General features: G+C 39.4%; 1 protein-coding gene across 12 annotated transcripts; it reads right to left on the bottom strand.

Moving 5' to 3' along the window:
- Nucleotides 1-252: 252 nt before the first annotated feature.
- Nucleotides 253-22,881, bottom strand: LOC108136276 (proton channel OtopLc). Of its 12 annotated transcripts, none has more exons than XM_017257344.2 (13): nucleotides 22,743-22,881; nucleotides 22,168-22,396; nucleotides 16,662-17,148; nucleotides 15,440-15,573; nucleotides 15,021-15,059; nucleotides 7,176-7,360; nucleotides 6,658-6,815; nucleotides 5,960-6,071; nucleotides 5,712-5,872; nucleotides 4,753-4,770; nucleotides 2,492-3,951; nucleotides 1,680-2,040; nucleotides 253-1,008 (listed from the first exon to the last, which is right to left on the bottom strand). In XM_017257344.2, the coding sequence occupies exons 3-13, from the start codon at nucleotides 16,809-16,811 to the stop codon at nucleotides 868-870; spliced, it is 2,919 nt and encodes a 972-aa protein (XP_017112833.1). In that variant the 5' UTR covers nucleotides 16,812-17,148; nucleotides 22,168-22,396; nucleotides 22,743-22,881; the 3' UTR covers nucleotides 253-867. The 12 variants fall into 12 exon arrangements, with proteins under 12 accessions (XP_017112833.1, XP_041565380.1, XP_017112838.1 ...); XM_041709446.1 differs by having other exon boundaries at nucleotides 22,846-22,860; XM_017257349.2 differs by lacking the exon at nucleotides 22,743-22,881 and having other exon boundaries at nucleotides 16,680-17,148; nucleotides 22,168-22,518.
- Between the last annotated feature and the right edge of the window lie 1,458 nt (nucleotides 22,882-24,339).

Raw genomic sequence — 24,339 nt, forward strand, 5'->3', positions numbered from 1 at the left:
TTTTTTTTTTGGTGAAAAAGTCAGATCAAATTGATTCAGAAAGTCCTTTTGTTTCCGGGTTTCGTTACCGTTACCGTTTCCGTTTCCTGTGGCCGCGTTCTTCATGGCATTGCCTTGTGTGTGTGTGTGTCCCTGTTTTGTGTTTCAGTGTATTCGTTTCTGTTTTTCCCGGGGACTTTGACTTTCACGGGGATTTTCCCCACTCGCAGTCGCGAAAAAAAACAAGCGAAAACAACCATGTTTTCGGAATAATTTCCATCTTATTCGTAATGTGAATTTTTTAATCGATTTCGTTTTGGTTTCGGTTGCCGAAGCGGGTAATAATAAAACAATTATGAAATTAATATTAGCTTGCATTTCGAATAAGTAACAAGGTATTGCATCGTGTTAGAGGCGGAACTAAACTAAATTAAATTAAATTAAATATGTAACTCAGATTGAAAACATGTGCCGTGTTTTATGGTTTTAGGTTTAAGGTTTTCGGGTAAACTGTAAACGCTATGACTTAGTTCTTAAGTTCTCCACGAGTTAACAAAGTAAAAACTGAAACGGGGGAAATTCAACAAGCGATCTGCTAATCGTTATCGTTATCGCAATCTCTTATCGTGCAGATTGGTCCGAAAGGTTCGTTCGTTTCGTTTCTCATTTCGATTCGCTTTGGTTATTAAACAAAAAAATCATAATCATATCTGCATTAATGTATATATATTATATGTAGTATGCATATATGTTTTATACGTAATTAGAAACTAACTCTTCACTTGATTTCTATTTCTGTTTGCGTTCTGGGCTCGCTACATTTTGGTTTTGGTGCATTTTCATAACTCCCACATCGGCCTATATAGACATCGGGATATAGACATCGGCTTACTCCAAGCGTGCCTTGTAGGTGGTCTTCCAGATCTCGGCGAGTGTCACGGCACTGTGGAACCGATGGAAGATGCACAGGGGCAGTGTGATGCGCTGGATGATCGACCAGGGCACAAATCCGTAGAACTCCAGCTGAACCTGTGGGTGAAGCATGGTTAACCGGGTTAGTGGGTTGGCCAAAGTTCGGGGGGTTTCTGGGCTAATCATTAAAGACATGCAGGTGGACAGCACAGCAAGGCCAAAAAGCAGAAAACATTCAGTGAAACAATTATCAGTCCAGTGATAAATAAACCTAAACATTTAGTTATTAATTTAAGTAGATTTTTAAGGAAACAACGCCTATTTAGGCCTTAAGAAAAGAAATAAAAATTAATCAAATTTTTTTAGGAAACCTAATTCTTAAATGAAAAAAATATTAGGAATCTTTAAAAGAGCCTTGTTTTGAAGGCACTCATTTTGAAAACTATAAAATTTATAATAATTTTTGATTTTGCCAAGAAAAGGTTATTCTTTTTAACATCAATATCACTTATGATTTTTTTTAAGCAGTCTCATAACGCAGAAACGAAAAATTTAAAAAAATTTTTAGAGTCAATAATTTTTGAAGTTTTAACGTTCAAAATACTATTTAACATAATTTTGCCAAATCACTTTAAAAAAAATTACAGATTTCTTATTCCGAACAAATTGCATGCAAAAACAGAGAACACAACTGTGTATCAATCGGATGGGATATAGAATAACAATCGAATAACGAGAAGAGAACGAGAGCGTTAATCGTTTTACTTAACTCAGTCTCGCTTACGTACATATCTACTTACAGGATTGGCGAATACTTTTTGAGCTTCGAATGTGTAGATGGCGAACATGGCCACGTTGCAGATGAGTAGGAAGGTGACGATCTGGCGGCCCGGCTTGCTCCGGTCGTGCTCCGGCAGGTGGACGCGACGGCGGGACACGTCCGCGATGAACAGCAGCTGCAGGATCACCTGGAAGACGGCCACGCCCCCGGTGGTCGTCACCAGCAGGCTGGGCTCACTCTCGAGCACCTTCAGACTGCCGGCGATGATGCTGAACACGGAGTAGGTGAACAGGCCGAAGGCCGAGATGCGCAGCAATATGTCGTTGAGGTTCGACTGCTCCTCGCAGCGGAACTTCAGGTTCTTGACCCTTTTGGGATTTCAATTGAATGGCAAAACGGAAAATATGATTAGGGCTAGAGCTCGGATCATTAGAATCTTGTTCAGACTGCGCAGAGAAAATATCATCCAAAGGAGGGGCCTCGATTTATGAGCTTTACATACCTTATAATCTAATATATATACATTTTAAACTCTCCTATATTTTGTTCACAAAAACTTTAAGAATATCTAGAAAATTTTTAAAAATCTCATAATTTAGAAAACTTTCTATACTTTCTATACGTTTGTAGGGACGGATTTTTGAGCTTTTAATACATAGTAACAAACTGGGAACAGTTTCCTAAATAATAAACATTTAAATTCGAATTTAGGTGATTCAGATTTGCGACACAACCCCTACTAGATGGGTGCCGACATGCCTGGCCATATATTTTCTATGCGCAGCCAAACGACAAGTGTGTGCAGTGCTTCGTCCAGACCTGATGAATCCCACTATTATGGCCAGGATGGCGAAGGCCATCAGGATGCAGTGGCTGGCGTCGGCAAGGTAAATGGCCAAGAGCGAGAACTGCTGATGGCGCACCAAGACGAAGAAGAGTATCAGGCAGATGAGGGCTCCGACCAGCAGCAGGAGCCCGAAGAAGAGGCCCTTCGACGAGCCGACGCAGTCGACGCGTCCGGATCGCGCCTGCTGCGCCATGGCCACCGCCCGCCGCGACAGCATCACCTCCAGCCGGTGCTCCAGATCCTCGTCGTTCATCCGGCCCGGATAGCGGCCGATGTGCTTCCACATCACATACAACACCACCGCCCCGATCAGCGAGTACTCGATGATGAACGGATAGAGGTAGGGCGCCGAATCGTAGACAATGGTGCCCATTATATCGATGCGTCCGCAGGCGGTGGAGTTGAGTGTGCCGATGTTGGAGGACAGCGCCGCCGGGTAAATGCTGTCCAGGCTCTCCAGATTCTCGAAACTCACCAGGCCGGTGGCCTCCTCGTGGCCGAGATCGGTGTACGTCTGGAAGCTGTTCTCCATGGGTCCCTGGCCGAAGAGGTTGTTCATTATGCTGGCCGAGCCCTCGGTGCTGCTGGCCGGGCTCAGGGTGCTGGCCAGGAACGAGTCCACAAACGATCCGGCGTGCGAGGCGGAAACGGAAACGGGAAGTGGCGTGGCGGCGGAACCGAACCCATCGACTGGCGCCAGGCTCGGCGGCGCAGCGCTAGAGAGGATGCGCTGCAGGCCGCCGAAGGGCGAATCACTGCCGCTGGTCTCGAGATTCAGGGCGGCGGTGGTGGCGGTGCTAAATGGACTAAAGGTGGTGCTCGATGATGGGATGGCGGTGCTGGTCGGAGTGATGATGGTGGTGGCGGTGCTACTAGCGGCCGACGATGTCGGTGAGATGGTACTCGTGGAGCTACTGCTGCTGCCCGCCGTGGTGGCCGCGGTGGTGGCGCTGGTGATAAACTTCTTCAGCTTGCGGGCCATAGTAGTGCTGTGCCATTGGTAGTTCGGCGTGGTGAACGGCGCCCTGGTGGTTGTGGTGCTGGTGGTGCTTAGGCCGGCGACCACCTGCTGGTCACCACCACCCATGCCCAGGCTCTTCGAAATACCGTCGACGGTATTGCGAACCAGCTTGGACAGCACGTTGTCGCTCTTGTACACATCCTTGGGCAGGATGTCCTCGCCGTCGAGGACCTCGAACTCGCTATTGGGTCCTGCGTGGGTCCTCAGCACGGTGCCCGCATGGCGCAGTGCATGCTGCCGGATCGAGTGCGCAATGGAGGAGGCCCCCGCCTCCGGCTCGTTCTTCTGGTGGTAGATCGTGATCTCCAGCAGCGACTCCTTCACCAACGTACGGATCCACACGCATATGTTGGTGGCCACCACGTGCATCAGGCCAAAGCGGGCGATCACCTTGAAGCGGTGGATGTTCAGCTGAAGGTGGCAAATCCGGAGGTCCAATGCAAAATCCGGTCAAGAGTTCCGGAAAACCATACGGAATAGACGGAAAGACAGAGACAAGGCGCTTGAGTACGGCGGCGAGTTTCACGGGGATTCAAGTCGAGTACATTGATTACTTTTAAAGATTAGAGATTACGGGCAAAATTCAGCTCCAATGGGGCAACTGTAAGCCACTGGCCCTGCAGAGGGATCCATCAAATTATTATATCCAACAAGATCAGAAAACTATAAGAAGTATCTATGATTCTTCATTGACTGGTTGTTTTTTTTTTTTTTTTTTTAATTGTATTTATGTTTTTTATTGTTAAATTTCACTGTAAGTTGTTTTTTTCTTTTGTAGTAATGATAATAAATATATACCCTGGTCTGCCTTTTTAAAAAAAAATTTTTTTTTGTCTTAATAGATTTTTTATTGACGAATTTTACTATAAATTGGTCTTGGTGACAACACTCCTTATATTACCCCAAAACAACCAATATTTCCACCTTTAGTTTAAAAACCCTCTCTGCAGTGACAGTGGAGCGAAACAAAAACCAAACGCCCACCAAATGGAAACCTTAAGTATATAGACTATTGGTTATCATATCGTAACATATAATATATCATAGACATAGGCATGTACAGGTGGTATATAGGTATGCAGTTAGGTGAGCAAAATTAGCATTTTTGATTGGATTTGGTTGGCAGATGTACGGGTACAGGTTGAGTTAGAGTTTAGAGTTTAGTTAGAGGTAGAGAGTACAGTAGAGTAGAAAATGAGTTGCATATCGTACCTGAAATGGCGGCCTAGTCTGCGATCGCGCGAATGGGGCGGAGTTGTGGGATTATGTACACAAAAATGGTTCATTAAATAACTACGTAGCAAAATTTCGGTTTTTTTTTAAAAGAATGAATATGCATTGGTTGATTGATTAATTGATTGATGGATGAATGGTTTGGATGAATGAATGGATGTATGAATGAGCTGTGGCTGCCTGATTTGGTGGGTGCTTTCGATGGTCAAAATGCGTGTGGTGCTGTGGATCTGAACTCTGTGTCAGTGGGTCTGTGAGTTCACAGAAAATGAAAAAATCAAGGATCAAGACAATGTTTGGAGGGGTCGGTCAATCTGATCTTTATCCATAATGATTTGTTTTTTTTTTCATTTTGGAGGTAAGATTAGATCAACCACCTCATCTTTTAATTTATTTAAATAGTCTGTTGTCTGTGGCTTTTCCAATGTTCGTTTGAGAGATTGAGCGAAGCAAGCGAGTGATATATGGCAGATGATGTGATCAGCGATGGATGCAGTTGCAAATGCAGATACAGATGCGGATGGGTGAAAAACTGAACTCAAAACTGCCAATTAGACCGCCAATTATATATTCGTGGTGAGATTTGGATTGAGATCGACTCGGATCGGATCGGATCGATGAAGGTAAGTAAACCGAAACGGGAACCGCGACCTGACTTCAAATGCCGCGACCTAACATTAGCATTAAGTAGTTCTACAGAAACTAGGGAAACTAACCTCGCTGGGGTTCTTGAGGAGGAGCTGGGTTGGTTTCGTGTACTTATGCTGGTTTTACATTTAACATACGAGTATAGAATAGCCGTAGATAATAGCAGTAGGTAGTAGTAGTAGTAGTAGTAGTTGTAGTAGTAGTAGTTGGTAGTAGTCATACGCTTACAGTGTTCTTTAGTTTTAGTTTTAGTTTAGAGTTAGACACTGAGTTTTGGCCTGTCGACTTACCCGTGCATTCATGAATATAAAGTACATTTGCATGAAGGTGAATATCATCTGGAGCAGTGGGTTTACGCCGATCAGGATGTGATGGCATGGCGAATCAAATGGAATTTCGAAGAACGATCCAAACTCCAGGCCAATATAGATCATGGCGCCCAGTCCAAAAGCTGCGTGTGCGTTTTAGAGAGCAATTAAATAGTGTCAGTTCGGGAGGATTGAGTGTCACTTTGGTAAGTGTTCCATTTCCAACTCACCAATAGCTCCCACTCGCAGGAAAAAGCTGCCGTGCGTCAGATCACTATGGGTTGTCTTGCGCTTGCGCACATTCTTTGGGGTGACGGCCACCTCGGCATCCACGGGTGCTTCCTATATATATATACACGAAGGGACGGAGAGATCGGGCGATCAAGAGATAATACATATAGAGGGAACCTCACAACCCTCGGAGGAAACTAATTGATGCGACCTCAGCACTTGGTAACTAATTGACAAAGCTTGACAAGGTGAATAACTCAATTGTCGGGTAGGTCATGGAGAATGGCAGGTTGTCACGTGGAGGTTAAATGGTATTTATCTAGAATTCGAGTTCCACAAAGAATATTGGCCATTGATCAAATTGGTACCGAACCCATGTTTTTGATAAAGGAACTGCTACAATTAAACATATTTTTTATACTGCGAGCTTTTAAGCAAAAGATACTTTACATAGCGAACAAATATCTTATAAATAATTGAATAAGGAAGGCTCATAGCAAACCAGAAACTTGGCCAGTGTGTGCTATTGTAATATAGAAAACCGATCCCTTATTAGTTTAATATATATTTGAAACAGATTGTTTTCGAGGGTAATGTTTAAGTCAATTTAGGAACTATAGATTTTTACCATTTTAAACATAATAAATGAACTTTATGTCATTAGATCCTTTACAAAGATCATTTAATGATCACCCACCTGATATGCGGCGCCCTTGGCCGCCTTGCCAGAGTCCTTTGAGCCCTTCGCATCCTTCGAATCGGCCGGATCGGCATTCTTGGCTTTCTTCGACTTCTTCTCCTTGGGCTGGGGTTTCGGTTTGCTGCCACCGTTGCCGCCATTGCAGCAAGAGCTCTCTGTGGAAATATATAATGATATATATTGAAATTGGTCATTTTTGATATGACTTCCTTGTATTTAAAATTTTTTTGGGTTTCTTCTACATATAAAAACAATATTTCAATTCAAAGTTTATACATCGAAAATCCTTTATAATATAATCTCTTGTACTTTTTGGTAAATTATAAATTGATTTTTGTAATTTATATTGAACATTTTTTTTATTTTTTTTTGCTTTTATTGTTTTTTTTTATTAAGACATTCGCTAATTTAAGTTTTGGGTTGATGTAATGTCGTTTTGTTAGTTAATAAGTCAAAATTTATAAGTGATATTTAAATCAGCAGTTAAATATATCTTAACCAGATGAAAAACTTACCCTGCAGCAGGAAACAAAAGACGTAGAGAAGGAAGAGTATGCTGACGCCGTAGAGATATGTGAAGAATGTCTCGTAGTACAAAACCGGCAGTCGGTGGGTGGTTACATCGCTGATTACGTAGGCGATGCAGACGACAATCAGGAGGATCGCGTACACCAGACTGGTCACAATAAACAGCGATGTCCTGCGAAAGTGGGAATGCCCAAAGGTTAGTTCTCTGGGTGCTCAACTTCTATTTTAATGTTGGTAATGTACAGAAGAGTAAACATTGGGTGCGCGTAAATACGGAAGGTGTGTGTGTGTGTGTGTGTGTGTGTTTGTATACACTATATTATCATGTTGTGTGCAGGAACTGGGTCAAGATCTGGCCAGAAATCGGTGCTATAACTCCCCCTAGTTGACCCAGTGAGTGCTAATTTCCCACTTTTCCAATGTTGGTGTGAGTTCTGGTTTTGTTTTCTGTGTGTGTCTGGGTGTGAGAAAATGTCTGTGACATGCAGCCAAATCTCAAGTGCATTTTCACTTGACAGCTCAAGTACATAACCGCCCTGCAATATACCCTATTTGATGTTTGATTAGCCACAGATCTGCACAGTGGGCTCTGCCTAATATTTTAATGCTGGTCTAGGGATATTATAGACCAAAAATCTCGAATGATTTGCCATCTCTCATTTAAAATTATAATATATATATTTTAAATTAATTTGTATCTGTCTGGGAATGTTAATGAGTTCCAGAAAGTAAGCCTCCATCCCACTGTGCCTCCCACAGTATTTTGTGACCCAGTTAGTTGCTGCTTTAAATACACAACCCCCTTTTCCCACCCCACTTAAGCATCCATGGCATGTGTGTGGGCCCTGAGCTGAATCAAACCCGATGTTTGCATTGTATAATGCGAGTATCTGCACAGAATTCCTTTAATTATGCATGAAATCAAAGCTGTTTTGGACTGCATTCATTGCGGAAAGGTATGCATATTTAAATAAGTCTGTAGACGAATTTGTTTTGTATAGGATTTACCAATACAGGAGGCTGTTTTGGAATTATAATAGAGTTTATAGGCAGTTTTTAAACAGTTTAACAAGATAATAGTATTCCAAACTAGTTTTCTAAATACTAATATAAACTTTTAAATATATAAGGACATACTGCTTTTAAAAACCCAAAACAGTGTGTTCACACTGAACGTGTAAGGAAATGGAAACGGGCGGAATTTCGAGGTCTGGAGTAATTTTGGACTTGGGGTAGGTCATGGTTTTTTATTTCACATGTCACATTACCATAGTTCGATGGGTCCCGTTATCGGATTTGTTTCATATGTGCCCTGTACCGTTATTTTCGCTGGCATAAAACTGTACTTATTTGGATTTGGCTTGAACGTGTAGCAAACCCTATAAGATTCGATGTGAATTAAGTTGTTGGTATCCAATTCATAATACTATATGTTAGACTTAATGGGGGGTTTCTTATTGGATGGCCTAGGGCTGTGGGTGGTGGGCGGTTGGGGGCAAGCGCACGCAACAAAAAAGAATCTTTTTTAGAGAACCTCGATGAGAGAGTGAGACGACGCTTTAAGGCTGGGATTGCACTTTTGGTTATATGTACTTTACTATATACTACATACTATATACTCGTACGGTAGGTACGGCTTGGCATTACTTGCTTATGTACAAAGTGCGCGGTTGTGTGCGTTTGTATCTTTGTGTGTGTGCTCAAGTGTTTTGGGTGAAGCTGTTATACACAGGGATTAGTTTAATACTAAATGGAGAGCGGCCTTAATGCTAATACCCAAATCACTTTTGCGTACTGAAAAACTAGCATGTAAAACGTGATTTTTTTTTGGAAAACCCAAAAACCCATTTTTTCAGTTTAGTTGTAAAGCTTGTAAACCTATGTTTTTCACAGGATTTGCAGAGTAAAAACGTTATTTAAAGTGTCTGGCAAAACTATTTCCCAAAAATACAATTAGCTCATGTCGGCAAGCCAGCGTGCCTTAACATTAATTTTCTAGATTTTCAGTAGATCAAAGGTATATTTTCGAAACTGGAGTTTTTAGGCAAACATTTTGAGGCGGTTTTTAAAAATCTGGATTATCACTTAATATCAGGTGTATGGAGAAAAGCTTGTTCTTTGGTATTGATAGCCCCATCTTGAATTTGAATTCGCCCCACATTTGAAACATTCGCACCTCTGCAGCGGTTGCGGCATGACGTTCTTGAGCTCCATCTCCTTGTTGGCGGCGTTGTTCTTCTCGGCGCTGTCTGTGCTGCCGGCGGTATGCGAGCGGGACACCGGAAGCGTGGCCATGTTGTCCCCGCCCTCGACGTCGACGGTAGCGACCTTCACTTCACCGCCGCCCATTGTCTCCGTTTCCGTTTCGGTCTCCGTTGTGCTGGCTTTTTTTTCGACGATCTTCCTTTCGATTTTGTCTATCGATAGGCGATAGGCGTTTTTTGGGTTTTTGGTCCTTCGCGGTGGATTTCTCTTTTCCTCTGCTTTCCCTTTATTTCAATTCACAGTTCGTAATTATGTGATTTGGCACCTCTAAATAAATCAATTTGCTGGGTTTATTTTCCATTTTTGAATGCAACAGAATAACTATTGTTTGACTTGAAGAGCACCTCCCTATATACATATTTCTGACTATCTCTCTTTTTCTCTCTCCCTATATCTCTCTCTATTTTTAGGGGCCTTGTGGAACGCATTTGAAATGCATTTGACAAATGGGCAAATGAGGCGTGGCTATGATTTTTGAAACGGACTGCATCCCGGATGGGAGCGACCTAGTGACCTCTCTCTCTCCGTCGGATTTGGGGGGTTGAAAGTCGAATAAGTCGTATCTGGCATTTCGCATTCCGGCGGGGAAAATTGAGCCCATCTCCTGTAGAACTGTATAATTTTGGATCCCACAGACTCCGGGTGTATTGGTGTGTATGCATTGGACTCGGAGGACCTATGTGAAATATACTATCTCTGTACATTGCTCAGTCCTCAGGTTCTTAGAGAGATTTTCTTGCTGTCTCTGTCCCTATGTGCCTCTCTATCTCCCTTACTCTCACTCTGCTGTATGTATAATAAGCTGCTTAAAAAACACAATGTGTGTGTGTATTGCCCGGTGCCATTAAAAGTCCTTTTTTGGAGGCCTGGCCAAAAGTATTAACTGTAGTTAGCGGAAAAACTTTAGCAAATACAATTGTCATCATAATGTCATCAAACCACAGCAAATCGTCTTTTTTTAGAGCCAAAATCGCTTGTTAGTTGAAAACTGGAAGGCTTTTGTAGATTTCACAGTTTAACTTCACAGATTTGTTTTTCACTGAATAGAGCACTTAGAGAATCACTTAACAAGTTAAAACATTAAAAAAATAGAATGATGGGAATCTTGATTTTTCATTGAACACTTCCAACTGATTGGAGGACTCCAGATTTTTGGAGGACTTTGGAGGCTACCTGGCGAACGTTTCGCTTGACACGTCCAAGACCCTTTACTATCCAACTACAACTGAAACGGGCCCTGGCAGGATAAGTCCAGCATCCTTTACGGCCAGCAGCCGCCCTCAATCTGCGCCGAATCTCTCGCGCCCTCGCTCTTTCTCTTCGTATATCCTCGTCTCTGTCGCCTCAAGTCCCTCCTCTCTTTTTCTCTCCTGCTCGCAGGATTCTCGCAGGATGCTCTCGGCATGCAGGGGAAAAATATCCCGTGAGTATGCCAAAAAGTAGGACACATTTCACTGCGCGTTTTCAGAGTGCGATTTTTGCTCTTGTTGCTCTTAAGATCTCGGGTATATTGTGGGCATTGTCGTGGGTTTTGTCCCTTAAGAGGCTTTCCTTCCATTCATGCGATTTGCATCAACTGAATAACATTTCGAATTGATTGAAATATTAACTTACAACTCCTTTATAGTATTAATTTGTTTTCTGTTTTTTATTGTGTTTTTTTAAATGATTTCCCAATTACTTTTTTACATATGTTTTTGAATACATTCTTCTTTCTTTGAAACATATGAATGTCTTGTGATTTTTATTGTAATTGTCTTCATTTTACATGTTTTTTTTTTATAGGCTTGATGATATTACAATAATTATGTTCTAATTGTTATAGAACACTAATTGTTTTTCTTTTTAAAGAATTAAAATACAATTTTTTTGTCGACGAAATGCGGTCCTGTCCAAAAACGTATCTTTTAATTGAGTTTTGCATCGGGAAGCAGAGATTCCTTGGTTTAGCCGGACACTCGATGTAAATGGGCCAAATGCCAATCAGCGGAAATATGCAGAGTGCAACAACCAAAAGCGGGTGGTTTTGGCTGGAAGGGTGGGAGGTCGACAGACGGAATCGAAAATGGAAAACTAAGGGACTGAACAGAACAGAACAGAACCCAACACAACCGTCAACCGTCGAAAAGCAACAGTCCAAAACTCAATTACCCACGATGCTTGGCCTGCCTCTACTGATTTTACTACTATCATCTGATGTTTTTGTTGTTGGCATTGTGGTGCTACGTATTACAGCCACCCACTGAACAACCCACAGACACAACAACCCCGACAACATTTTTGGCACAGTGGTTGGCTTGGATTAAACAGAGCTGATATCTGCTGACTATTTATATACACAAATGATTTTAAATCAAATTATTGCATATTTAAAGAATTTAAATTAAATATTAAATAATTAAATTATTTAATTAGAATTTGTTCTTATTGGCGGTACTCTTAAATTAGTATTTTACTTATACGAAATACCAGTAAAGAATTTTGAGATCATTAAACTTTCCAACTTCCAATCCTTTTTTCCACTAATCCCTCTTATGTCTTCTAAATACCTAAATACCTACAGATTCCTATTTCTTAGCTTTATGTCACTAGAGCCTTTTTGAGACACAACTTCCAACTCCACGTACATACTTTTTCTTTCCTAATCCCACTCGAGTGCCCATTGTGCGGCATGACTTACGGTAAAAACCGAGCACGTCGTCATGCTGTCTGGTCCGTCGTCCTGCTTCGTCCTCGTTCGTCGTGCCGTTTTACCGTTTTACGGTTTATCGTAACTCCAGCGCTGGCTTCCTTTTGTGCCGCCCGTTCGCAAAAACATTGCGGCATTCTGTTTTGGTTGCCCATTCGCCGACAGAGTCGCCCCATCCCTTAGAATTCCCAACTCCCAGTTCCTCAGCCATTGAACGTGGAGTGCAGAGTGCGACAAGGGGTTGCAGTCATCCAGAAGAGTGGCGGTATTAAAAAATGTTAGGGTACAGTGAAAGAATATAACTATCACTATTTAATTATGTGTCATGTTTGGGAAAACTTAACAAACAGCATGGCAAAACCCAAAAACAGCTCAATAGTATTTACTACTCGTAGAAAACCTAAAGAATTTTTTAACTTGCACCATTTTTTCGAAGATTTATTTTTAAATAACAGTGTTGTTTCCAGTGTAAAACAACTGCGTCGTAGTTGCATTGAGTAGCATATAAAGCAGGAAAAGCTGAAAAAGCCGCGGACAGACGGTTGCAGAGGGTTAAAGGCGGAACGTAAAAGGACTTTGGGAAAATACGGGCAGGGGTTATCGCATCACTGCCAGCCGCACCCTGATCCCAGTCAGATGAAGACGTGTGACCCAGATGCTACTCACTAATTCCCGGAGTTGAAAAATGCGAAATAAACCCCTTGAAATCCTGTCGAATGTTTAATCAAATGATACTAATGCGCAGTTCAACAAAATAATTTCTTACTTATGAATGTTCAAGAAATCCTGAAAATTAAATCTATAGTTTACTTAAAAACTAATTGAGTTCCTAAAAACACGGATAAATCTCTGACTTGTTGTCCTTTCTAATTGAGATAAATGTCGAAGGCCCTCCCTTGAGGGAGTTTTTAATTATCGTGGCCTTTCATCAGCAGCCCTCAGAAATCGAAGAAGGGTTGACCGCTTGCCTAATTATACTTTCATCCACCCCTCACAGCAGATGAGGTCTTTATCAAGAGCTTAAGGTATTATTTTTAAAACAAAGTATCGGGGGTGAACAGAGAACAGAGATCCTTTGGCCTACCACAAAAAACCTTGTGTCTAATCAGGTGATAATGTTTCTGCCAGGGACAATGCTACAAATAGATGCTGGGCATTTTTTTTTAGAATGGATTGAGAGGGGACGAATCAATAAAAAAAAATGAAAGAAATTTCGGGATTCGACAAGCACACAACAAATTTTTAGATTTTAAACATTCTCTTAAAACAAAATTGAGTATATCAGTTTGGATCATATAAAGTATGACTTTTAACAGCAGAACGATTAAATATGTTTAGTTCAATTAAAACTTGTTAGTTTTTTCCTCTGTGAGGCTTGAACAAGTCGAAGACCGTGTTCTCAAGTGAGGCTGACAACTCTGGCCAAATGCCAAGCATCGATAGTTTCGCCGTCTCCCCAACTCAACGCCGTTCTCCTTTGCGCCCATTGTACCATCGTATTGTTAGCAAATTGCAGAAACTCACGAATGTAAGTCATTCGTACAATGACACTTTGGGTGCGGAGACAAAGCCATAGTTCTACGGGTTTTTTCAGGGAATGGGCATAGAGATGGAGATGCCATAGGAACTCAAAGGCAAAGAAAATAAAAAAAAATTAAAATATCAAAGTAGGCATAATTAATCTAATAAAATGTTCTAACCGGAAAAGAAATCCATTTTAGACTTTAATTAGAGAATGTAAATATCAAAGTAGACATCATTATTCTGATAAAGTATCAAAATAATATGATTGTAACGATAGTACCCAAGATCGAACTCAAACCTTTTGACCAGAGAAGAAGGCACTTAGTTCAATCAATTAAAGATATTTTTTTTGCGAATTACTAATTGATATTGAGCTGTTTTTTTTATCTGTGTGTAAACTATATGCAAGACGGCAACAGATCTGGTTGGCATGCATCGCTGACAGTTCATGCCGCAGCCAGCCGAGTGGAATGCTTTGTCGGTTTGTCTAGTTGCGTAATTTGTTTGCAACTTCACTTCAAACCACCCAGCACCACCCACTGGCAGCATTGTGTAAGCGATTTTGGATGACTCGCGCTGCCTACTTATTTGTTTTATGTCCCGAACGAAGAGGAGCACGAGAAAAACCATACTCGAACAAAAAACGATGCCACACCATCGGAAATGTAAGGCAACGTGCCTGACGTCCAGTTCATTGACATTATAATCCACTGGATGCCAAAAAAAATAGATATGTAGTACAAATAGTACAAATAGTACATACAACACAATACCCATAAAGATACAATGAGAAAGCTGAATGAAATTCGGGCAGATATAGTTTTTTTTTGGCTCCTGTGTGTTTGTGACTCCCTAAGCGGATATACTACTTAATTTTGAATTTGTGTGGGCACTCAGCGAACAATTTGTATGCTTCCTACAAACCTAAGAAGTTAGCTAGCTCATATATCACTTAATCTTAGAAGAACCAAATGCCAAGATTGAATTTCATTCACTGCTTTTAATAAGATAATAATAATAATAATAATAATGTTTATACAGTCGGCATAACCACCGATCTATTCCCAGTTCTCAACGTGCGTATTGGTCCCCACAGAAATTTTCAGGTTAGTATCTTCAAGATCTAGTTAATGGTGTTGTTGTCTTGGAACTACTGCTATTAGAAGCCATCGCATATGCAGGTGATAGGAAAGATCGACTAATAGGTCAGTGAGAACTAACTAATATCATTCCTAGGTTAGTAGGAAAAGGATAAGATCATACGGTTATTGAGGGTTCTACTTTGTCGATATATATGTATTTAAAGAGTACAGATAAGATAGAGGTTTGAAAGGTGAATAATAGCAAATCTGACCTTTGCTGTGGACGCGTCAGAACCGCTGGATGTTTGCCGCTGTAACGGTTTCTAACTGATTAAATTGAACACGATTTGCAATTTAAAGGGTTTTACGGTTCTACTGAGGATCTAATCAAGAGTTCTCACATATCAATAAAGGATGGAGAGGATGGAAAAATTAAGATCATCACAAGATTTATGGCTAGCACATTTCAGATTTAGATTTCTTGGATTTTTAAAGCTGCTCGGGATCGTTGGAATTAGAAACGGAAGCTTAGTAACGCAGGAAATGGAATGTGAGACACGAAACACAAAAAAACACATTCAGTGGCGACACATAGATTTTGGTGCTGGCTTATAATCGGTATGGTAAATGGTATTCGGTGGTATTTTTGCGGTTCAGGGGACAGTATAATGGATCCATGGAACACACTTACTTGGCATTTTTCGGTCGTCTTGCGTCGATCGGGAAGTCGTCGTCGAAATCCAAATTGAAGTCCTCGCCGAGATCGTGAGGCACTAGTGGGGTGCGCTGGTGGGCAGGACTTGTGTGGTAGCCATCGCCCTGCAGCTGTCGGTGGAGCAAAAACACATTCTGGGGTTAGTTATCTTATGTGCCAAATGGGTCTCTCGTTTTACGACAATAAATTGGAATTTCATATAATACAAAATGTACAAGGTATATACACAGAGGATGTCACAGAATTATCAAAAGGATTTGAGGCGTACGAATTTCTGAACAAATAACCAAAACTCATAGGTCAATTTGTTAGTAAAACCGATAGAGTTTAAAAATACCGATTAAAAATTGGTTAACATGGTTGGTTTTATATATGATTCATTCATATGATTCACAAAAGAACGTTTTTCATTAGCATGCATTTCGAAAATAAGGCGTTAATAACAATTTCTGTTTAGACTAAAACAATTCCAATTTATTGCAAATTATATTACTCATAATTATTTTGGCTCTTTTCGTTTTGACTTTCGATTTCGAGGAACATAAAGTTAAGGGCGAATCGGTTACTCGTGCAAGGATTTTGTTGGTGAAAGCTTTGGATCCGTTTCGAATTCTTTGGCTAAGAAGAAAAGACTTTTAAAATAAATGATTAATCTGCCACACACACCGACACACAAACACTGCATAAAGAGGGGTTAAGGCTTATATTCATATGCAATATTTACAAGCTGTTTTTGATTTAATAGTTTTCTATCTTATATATATTTATTTGAATGAGTGAGAGTTGATGTGTTTTTTGTATGAAGTAGTAATATATTTGTATAATGGTACAATGGTATATGACTTTGTCTTTGAAGTGTTTATGATGGTCAATTGAAAAATATGATTTAATATGATTTTTTTTTTATAATTTAATTATTGCAAAACTTCTTTTTTAATTATTTAAAATGCTGGAAGTGGAATAAATACTGCATTTCTTGTGATTTATAATCACTTAAAAATATCTCTAAGAAAGTGGGATGAATATTTGAAAGAATAAGGATATTTTAGATCTGTAAGCTTAGCAGAACAATGATTATTATGAGAGTTAGATGTGTGATCTGTGTGTGTTTCGATTTGGACGTGATGTTATGTTTTTAGATATTGCATATGAGTTGGGACGGGGCAATCCTTGTAGCGAGTATTTCGAAGGCCCCTACCTTGACCACAGTGCCGACCTGGTTGGATTCAGATGCCGATTGGCGGTTGTCGAGCAGATTGGCCCGCTCCATGTTCTCCAGTTGAAGTGTCTCCCGTGGCTGGTCCAGTAATCTTTCGCGCATCTCATGAATGTAGGGACACCGCTGCATTCCTCACTTCTCTCTGGCTTCCGATTCTCCTCTGCTCTCTCCTCCCCTATCTATCAGATATCGGATGTAGTAATTGTTATAGACACTATCTACGGAACTGGTTGAGGCAACACTTCTTCTAGCGTTTTACTATACAATGCTATATAATCGGAGTTTTATTGCCTTGCCATTCAAATATATGCGGCCGTATATGCGCGAGTATATATCTCTATTTGTAAGCTAGTATAAAGTTCTTAGGGAGGTAATCGCTATGGTTTGCTCAACGTTATAAATCAGTCATAAGGTTTGCAGCAGCAGTTGAATTTATAAGACTTTTAGGTTTCGCAGATTGGTCGTTCTGAAACGAGAAAAAGTATGGATATTTGAGTTTTTTTAAAGGTAAAATGGTATGACATTTAACATTCAAATTGGCTCCACTTTTTGAATGAGCAATGCTAGAAATTGCAAATTTATCGGCAATATCTTATTTGTATAACTTGATGAGCAAATTAATGCAAGAAACGCGATCCTACTTGTAAGAAATGTTTTGTTTGCATAGACTCCGAAAACTGTTCTCATTTGTAAAGCTATTAAACAAAAAATATGCCAACATATTGTACGATTTTATGCGTTCATATCGAAAATTTTGCATTCGTTCGTGTTTGTTAAGATGCGCATTGCCCTATTTATATTATAGAGTTCAACGCAGGGGGTTTCACCGAGTTAGTGGTCTCAACTGGGTGTAAATCGAAAGTTTATATCGCCACACGACCTCAGATTCTGATTTTCCACACGCACGAAAAGCGAGACCGACAGCGAAAAGAAAAATAAACATTTTGGAATAATATTCTGCAGCGTGCATTTGCCCCTTAATCATATTCCTTTTTTCTGATATTTAGTGATGGCAAATTTTACATTTTTAAGTGGCTTGAAAAATGCAAATACATTTATTCATAGCAAGAACATTAATGCTACACATGTATAAAACTTTTGTATATTAATTGACAATTTATCAGTCATAAACATAAGAATCAACAATACTGAACGATGTGGATTGTTCATTGAATTTTGTATTCAGCTTAATATTATTTTGTAGATTTTCTTAGTTTTTTATAAATAACTTCATTAACCAAGTGGCCGTTTTTAGTCTTTTGGCTAGCGGCCAAATGAAATAGTCCCTCTGAATCTGGACTCTTTAGCTTGCAGAAACACCATGGTTTGCTCAAGCAGCTACCCGAGTCTGTCAATATGTTTGGCATACATCCGTCAGCATCAGCATCGCGGATTTAATCGGCTTTGGGGATTGGATGGCTCGAGATTGAGGGCCATAAAAATAGCCTCTGTTTTTCTTCTGGAATTTCCACTTGTTGCGCTGACTTTCAAGGGTAAAGGCATTTATTTTTAGTTTCAAGTCAGGCAGCCGCCGATCAGTAGCATTACATTTTGATGGTCTCGATTGAAAATTTTTGTTTGAATTTTGGCAAGAAATCATAAAAACTAAAATATTCTTTATGTGCTTCGGTCCATTCAAGCTTTTGTTTGGATTTGCAATTTGGCATTCAAAAATGTTCAATGAAAATTTATTAGACTCATAAACCTATTAAGAATTAGGAAGTCAATTAAAACCACTTGTCGAAAGTATGATAAAGTAATATTAATAAAACAACAACAGGAAGTAGACAATTAGAAAAATCTCTACAAAATCTTAACTTTTCTCATCAAAACCACTAAAACCCCTAGAATAAGAATATCATACAGAAATGACACAATTGTAAGTATTTGTGGCTTTATACCTTTCACATCAAACATCCATTTGCCACAAAAAAAATCTCCTACGGGAGATTTAAGTGAGTTAACGAGGCCCCTTTGCAGACACCATTACCTTTTCCGGCTCGAAAAAAACCAGTAAAAGCCAACAAAGTTGCCGCCGTCTTTTTTCCGAGCTTCTTTCCTTAGTTTGTCTATGTTTTTTATGCAGCTCGGTAGTTTTTCCATGCTTTTTCCATGGCCATTTGCAAGCCAGAATTGTCACATGTTCTCGTTCGGCTCGCAACGAACATCAAGCAGCCAACCAACACATTCACGCAAATTGAAAGCTTGGCTAATACCATTAACATTTGATGGCTAACACCTCCCCACACAAGTGAGAAACCGCGAAACCGGCGCAAAAACTAGCCCAATGTTGTTAATTGCGAGCTCTCTTATTTTGGCCGGGTGCAACATTATTGGCAAAAATCGGATCGAATCGCTAACTTGACCCCAATTATCTTCTCGAAATTAAAAGTATAAAAGGAAAATTGTTTTTACAAATAAGACAGACCTCTTTTAATTAAATATTGTCTAACAATTGGTATTGACCCACGTTTCTCATCAAGATGTGTAAACTTTTTATCACATTTTTATGATCTTAAGTTTTACCTTATTTCAGCAATCTCGGCAGCGAATACCAGGAAATTCCAAACCAATTTTCTGCGTCTTCTTTCGTTTTCCCTTCCTGCCAATCAAGCGGCTAACAAGGTTTTCCCTTTTTAAGATCTAAGAGGTCTTGCAGCCATCGAACGGGAAATATGAGTGAGTGTGAGCCCAACCGTCTGGCATTCTGGTTTCCATTGTAAACAAACTGTGCCACTTGAATTGGATTGGGAGATCATTGTTGCTTGCTAGTTTATGACAGTGTCCGATGACAGATTGCACACAAATGACAGCCGACTGCAGTACACAACCGCACCACCCTGCCCCACTCAGCACCACCCATTTGCAGCCCAACCCACCCGCACAGAAGCTCAGTGGATCGGCGCCAAGGGAAAAGCAAACGAAACCAAACCAAACCAAACCACAAAAAGAAACGATGAAAAGTGAAAATCGGAGAGGAAAAGTTGATCTATGCAGATCTACGGATGTTCCAGAGACGGCGCCCACATGGAGAACCGGATATGCAATTGTATACCGAGAAGAAAGAAAATAACGAATTGGAATCGAAATGGAAATGGAACTGGAACTGGGAAATGGAAAAGGGGCAGAGGGCAGACGAATGAAAATGGGCATGAAAATGGCTATGGAAATGAGCATGAGAACTGACAGCAGATGGATGCAATCCGTGAAAATAGGGTGACCTTATAAACAAACCCCGTCGTCTGCAGTCGCCAGTCGTCAGTCGGCGCACTCAGCGAAATAATTGATAGACAATGCCAGAAATAATACAAATATTTTTCGGGTACATCTGTGTTTTTAGTACAATGTTTTCAAAATCATGAAAAAAAATGTTTTTAAAATACCGTACCGAATATTAAACTATATAAACTCGAGATTTCACAAAACTAAAGTGGTCCGCTGATTGTCTAAACGTGACGCATTAATATGCAGATTTCCAGATGCAAAGCTTACACTTTAGTTTTGAGTGCCGTGGATCCACAGTGGGTTGGTTTTCGGTTGGGTGGGTGGACGCTCCGTTGTACATACATCCCCCGAGGTCGTCGGCTCATTAGTTAATATATGTATGCCGGCACACGATACTCGACCGTTTGCGTAATATGCATTTCGATTCTTTTTTGTTTTGTTCCTGGCTTCCATACTTCAAGCTGTCCAGTAGCCACCGAAACCAACAGTAAAACCGAATCCGAAACCAAAACCACCCACCCCCGACACCTCGTCACCATCACCATCGTCAAGGAAGCACCACCCACTCGCAGAACAACCCACCCACCAACTGGCCAACTAACCACCGTTAGAAATCGCGTGTTGCGGTTTCAACCCTCGCAAATGTTATTCTGCCTTTCGAATATCCATGCCGCCAAAACATAGGCGTCGATTTCGTCGATAAGAATCGTTGTGAATCGATCACAAACAATCAGTAAGATCTTTATTTTAGATCGTTTTATAGTTAGTTTCATAACAATCTATGAAAATCGATGACAAAGGATCGCCCTGAAACGGAAATAAATTGTGATTGATTCACTTATTAACAACATGCACTTTCATTTGGGGTCAGTGAATCATGCGATCAATTCGATTTTGTAAAATTAAAGATTCATGAGTGCAAATGACTCAAATCACAACAGCTATTCTAGAGCGGTAGAAATTAAGTAAAAGAATTGTTAAAGAATTATAAAAATATAGAAAATAATACTATTAATACATACTATAGTTTAACCAATGTTTTGAATATATTATATTCATCAAATAAATTATGAAATTTTAATTAGTACAAGTATTTTCTTTCTGATACAATTTGTTCTTTGTGGTATTAAACAAATATTTTTTTTGTTTGGTTCGAATTAGAATCAGAGAATACCTTTCGCAGTTAAATCTCTGGTATGAAACCAAAGACATTGCGATCGGTGGAGATTATTGCGCGGCCGTAAAAGTGACCAAATTCTAGGTAATGATACTGTTACTGGCAGATCCGCCCTATAAAAGCTCGCTTTTTGTTTGTGCGGTTTTTTCTCTGGTCGCGCCTCTTGTGCAATTAAGATTTTCCATTTGGCCCAGCACTTCTATGGTTTTAGTTGGACGAAGGTAGCGAAAACCGAAAAAGAAAATACCCAGCAACACCGAAGTGATTCCAATGTCTTTCTAACGGAAGACCAAGAAATGTGTGTGTAACCCGAGGAGGACAGCAGTTTGATTGCTTTTGAGTGTGGTGAGGGAGATCAAGGAGCTTAGTGGTACAGTCAAAACCTGTGTAATTGAAACCAGATAATTAAGTCTAAGAAAAAAATATTGTATATATATTTAAATATAAGTTTTTCGGTAAAAAAAATAGGAGTGAATTTTATTTGTTACAAGAAGTGACTTGGACTTTTGTGATCTAAGAACAGTTGGTTTTTAAAATATACAAGCTCTAAAAATCTTATATTTCTTTCAAAATTACAATAGTAATAAAATGTATATTTAATTTATCTCGAAGAAAATATTTAGTGTCTTAATAATGATTACAAAAGTTTAACAGAAGATAAATTAACATTTGACTGTACTTTAGTTGACATAATGTCACATAATAAAAAATACATTGGCAATCGATCAACCTTGACTAATAGCTTCTGAAAACAAGCTCTGATATCTTAGCTTAACAATAATATTGCTTTTGCTGAAGAATTAAGGAAACAATCTTGAAGTAAATGCTAACTTACGGTCCGTTAACTAAATTGATATATTAATCATTATTAATTTTTATTTAAAACTTAAGCATTAAAAAGCCACTTATTGATTTTGAATTGTGAAATGAACTTTAGAATTATTTTAGTTAGTATGGACAAGTAAGTTTGGTTTAGGAAAACTTAGCAAGAAGCTAAGACGTTCTTCTTAGGAAATGTTCACTGTATTTGTTTTGGGCTGATGTCGTCTTGAAGGGGTTATCTTGATCCATCACTTGACTTACTTTTTTGGGGGTTATATCCTGCCGTTCAGCTCATATGCTTTTCCTTTTCGGGCCGCTTCCACTTGCTTTATTCTTCTCTCTTCCTTTTTGTGATGTCCTGGTTTCTTTGTTTTGCTTCCGCTCGAAAGAAGGAAGACGCCGATGAGGGCGGGGGGGCGTGCCGTCTATTGCGCGCGCGTTTTTATTTTACTCCGTTTCGTTTTGATCTAGCAGTTTTAAGGCTACTGTCCTGTTTTTTTGGCAAAAAAATAAAAGTTTGTTGGTTGGTTGATTGGACCGGAAACGGGCTAACTCATACACACACACAGGCACACGAAAAGCAGACAAAATGGACGACGCACATTCAAACATTTAATTTCCTGTTTTATTTGTTAGTTTTTCTGTTTTCTATTTTTTAGCACTGGTCTCACTGCACATTTACAAAAACAAAACAAACAATATATATATGTATAGATTTTAAAGCAAGAAATTGCAAAGAGCAACAATAACAATAACAAGAATAATAGCAATTACTGATTCAACAATTACTGTTAATAGCATTGAAATAGATACTAACTAAATAAATAAAAACGTACTGAAAAGCGTTTGATTTATAGAGAATCCCGCTTTCAAGTATTGCTATATTATTTCTCGTTAGTCTGTTGTTCTTTTAGTTATTTATTTATTATTTTTCGGCACCGGTCCGAACTGAAAGTGTCTTCCATCACTCGCAAAAGTTCGCTTCTGACTGAAATTTCCAACTTCCAACGCAACTAACAACACCGAAACGCAAAGGCAAACGAATACCGTGGCTTTTTACGATATTCGCCGATATGCGCGTCTGTTGCTTCGGTTCTTATACCGTTTGTTGTTGCTTCTGACTTTGCATTCTCGTTCTACCACCTTTTTGTTGTTGTTTTTGTTGCGCACACCGCCTTTTGTTTTCTTTGAAGTGCACTGAACAAAATGTGTATATGTTTTGCGTACAAAATAAATATTTTTGAATTATTTGATATATTATTTAATACACAATTTTTTATATTTCTTTGGAAATTTAGTTTAATCGTTTTTTTAATTGTCGAAAAAAGCACATTAAAATCAATTTATTTTCAAGGGAAAGCGCTCCTTAAGTTTTTCCCCAGCAAATTATGTTTTTTGCGCTGTTCAACTTATTAAAAGGCAGTATACAATTTATTATATTATATCATGGCTATTTTTACACTGTAAATTAAAATCCATTTGTTCTCCTACTTTTTTGATTTGAAATTAATGAACTCGATCAATGTCCCTACAATTGGTGCGGTCTCATGTATTAGCTTTATATACATATCTATAAAATATTATACATATCTAGGTATTTTAGGATAAATGTAAAAAGTTTAAATTATTGAAATTTAAGAGTATGTTTTCTAGTGTACTTTTTGTTTTCCTTTTACTCCATTTGCTGTACAGTAAGAGTTGCGAATCCACGGCACAGCAAGAAATGATAATAGCCCAAATATGTGGCTAAAGCACGTGAATAAATGGAAATGCCTATGCGACAGATTGAATAATTAAGCCAATGGCGATAAATCATCGCACATATTTAATAATCAAACGTGATGCCACTAATCTGGATACTAAAAACATTTTAAAAATTCCCAATTCCCAGTCTTTTCAATATTCAATGCCTTTAAATTACCAGTTTAACTTTATTTTATTTTTAAGGATGAAAAACTTTAACTTAATTAAGTAAAAGCTCAAATGTTTGAATATACCAAAGATTTAAAAAACCAACTGCGAGAATTGCATTAATCATAGTGGATTCACATTAACTATCAGCCAAGTAAATATTTCCTTCTTCTGCTCATGTGTCTTGAAGCAATTAGAGAATTCTGAAAAACATTCATTATATTTACTGAACAGGGACAGTCCATCCCCTGACCCTTGAGGAATAGACTTTCCCGGGGGTCCTTTGATGTCCGGTAGCGTAATCTGATTATCGCCAACGGAACTGACTCCCTGAAAAGGGGACTTCCCTGGGGAAACACATACATACATATGTGCAGCAAAAGACGCTAATGGGCCAAAAAGGTGTGACACGGCACGAAGTAGACCCAACAGTCGTGCTACCAAAGATGTAGAAAAGTTTCTGGGATCGGGTTGCTCTAGGTTTTTTCTATTTGTTTTTGGGTGGCAAAGTGCGAATAGGGG

This window comes from Drosophila elegans, unplaced genomic scaffold (genome assembly GCF_018152505.1).
Source record: "Drosophila elegans isolate 14027-0461.03 unplaced genomic scaffold, ASM1815250v1 contig_149, whole genome shotgun sequence".
NCBI lineage: Eukaryota > Metazoa > Arthropoda > Insecta > Diptera > Drosophilidae > Drosophila > Drosophila elegans.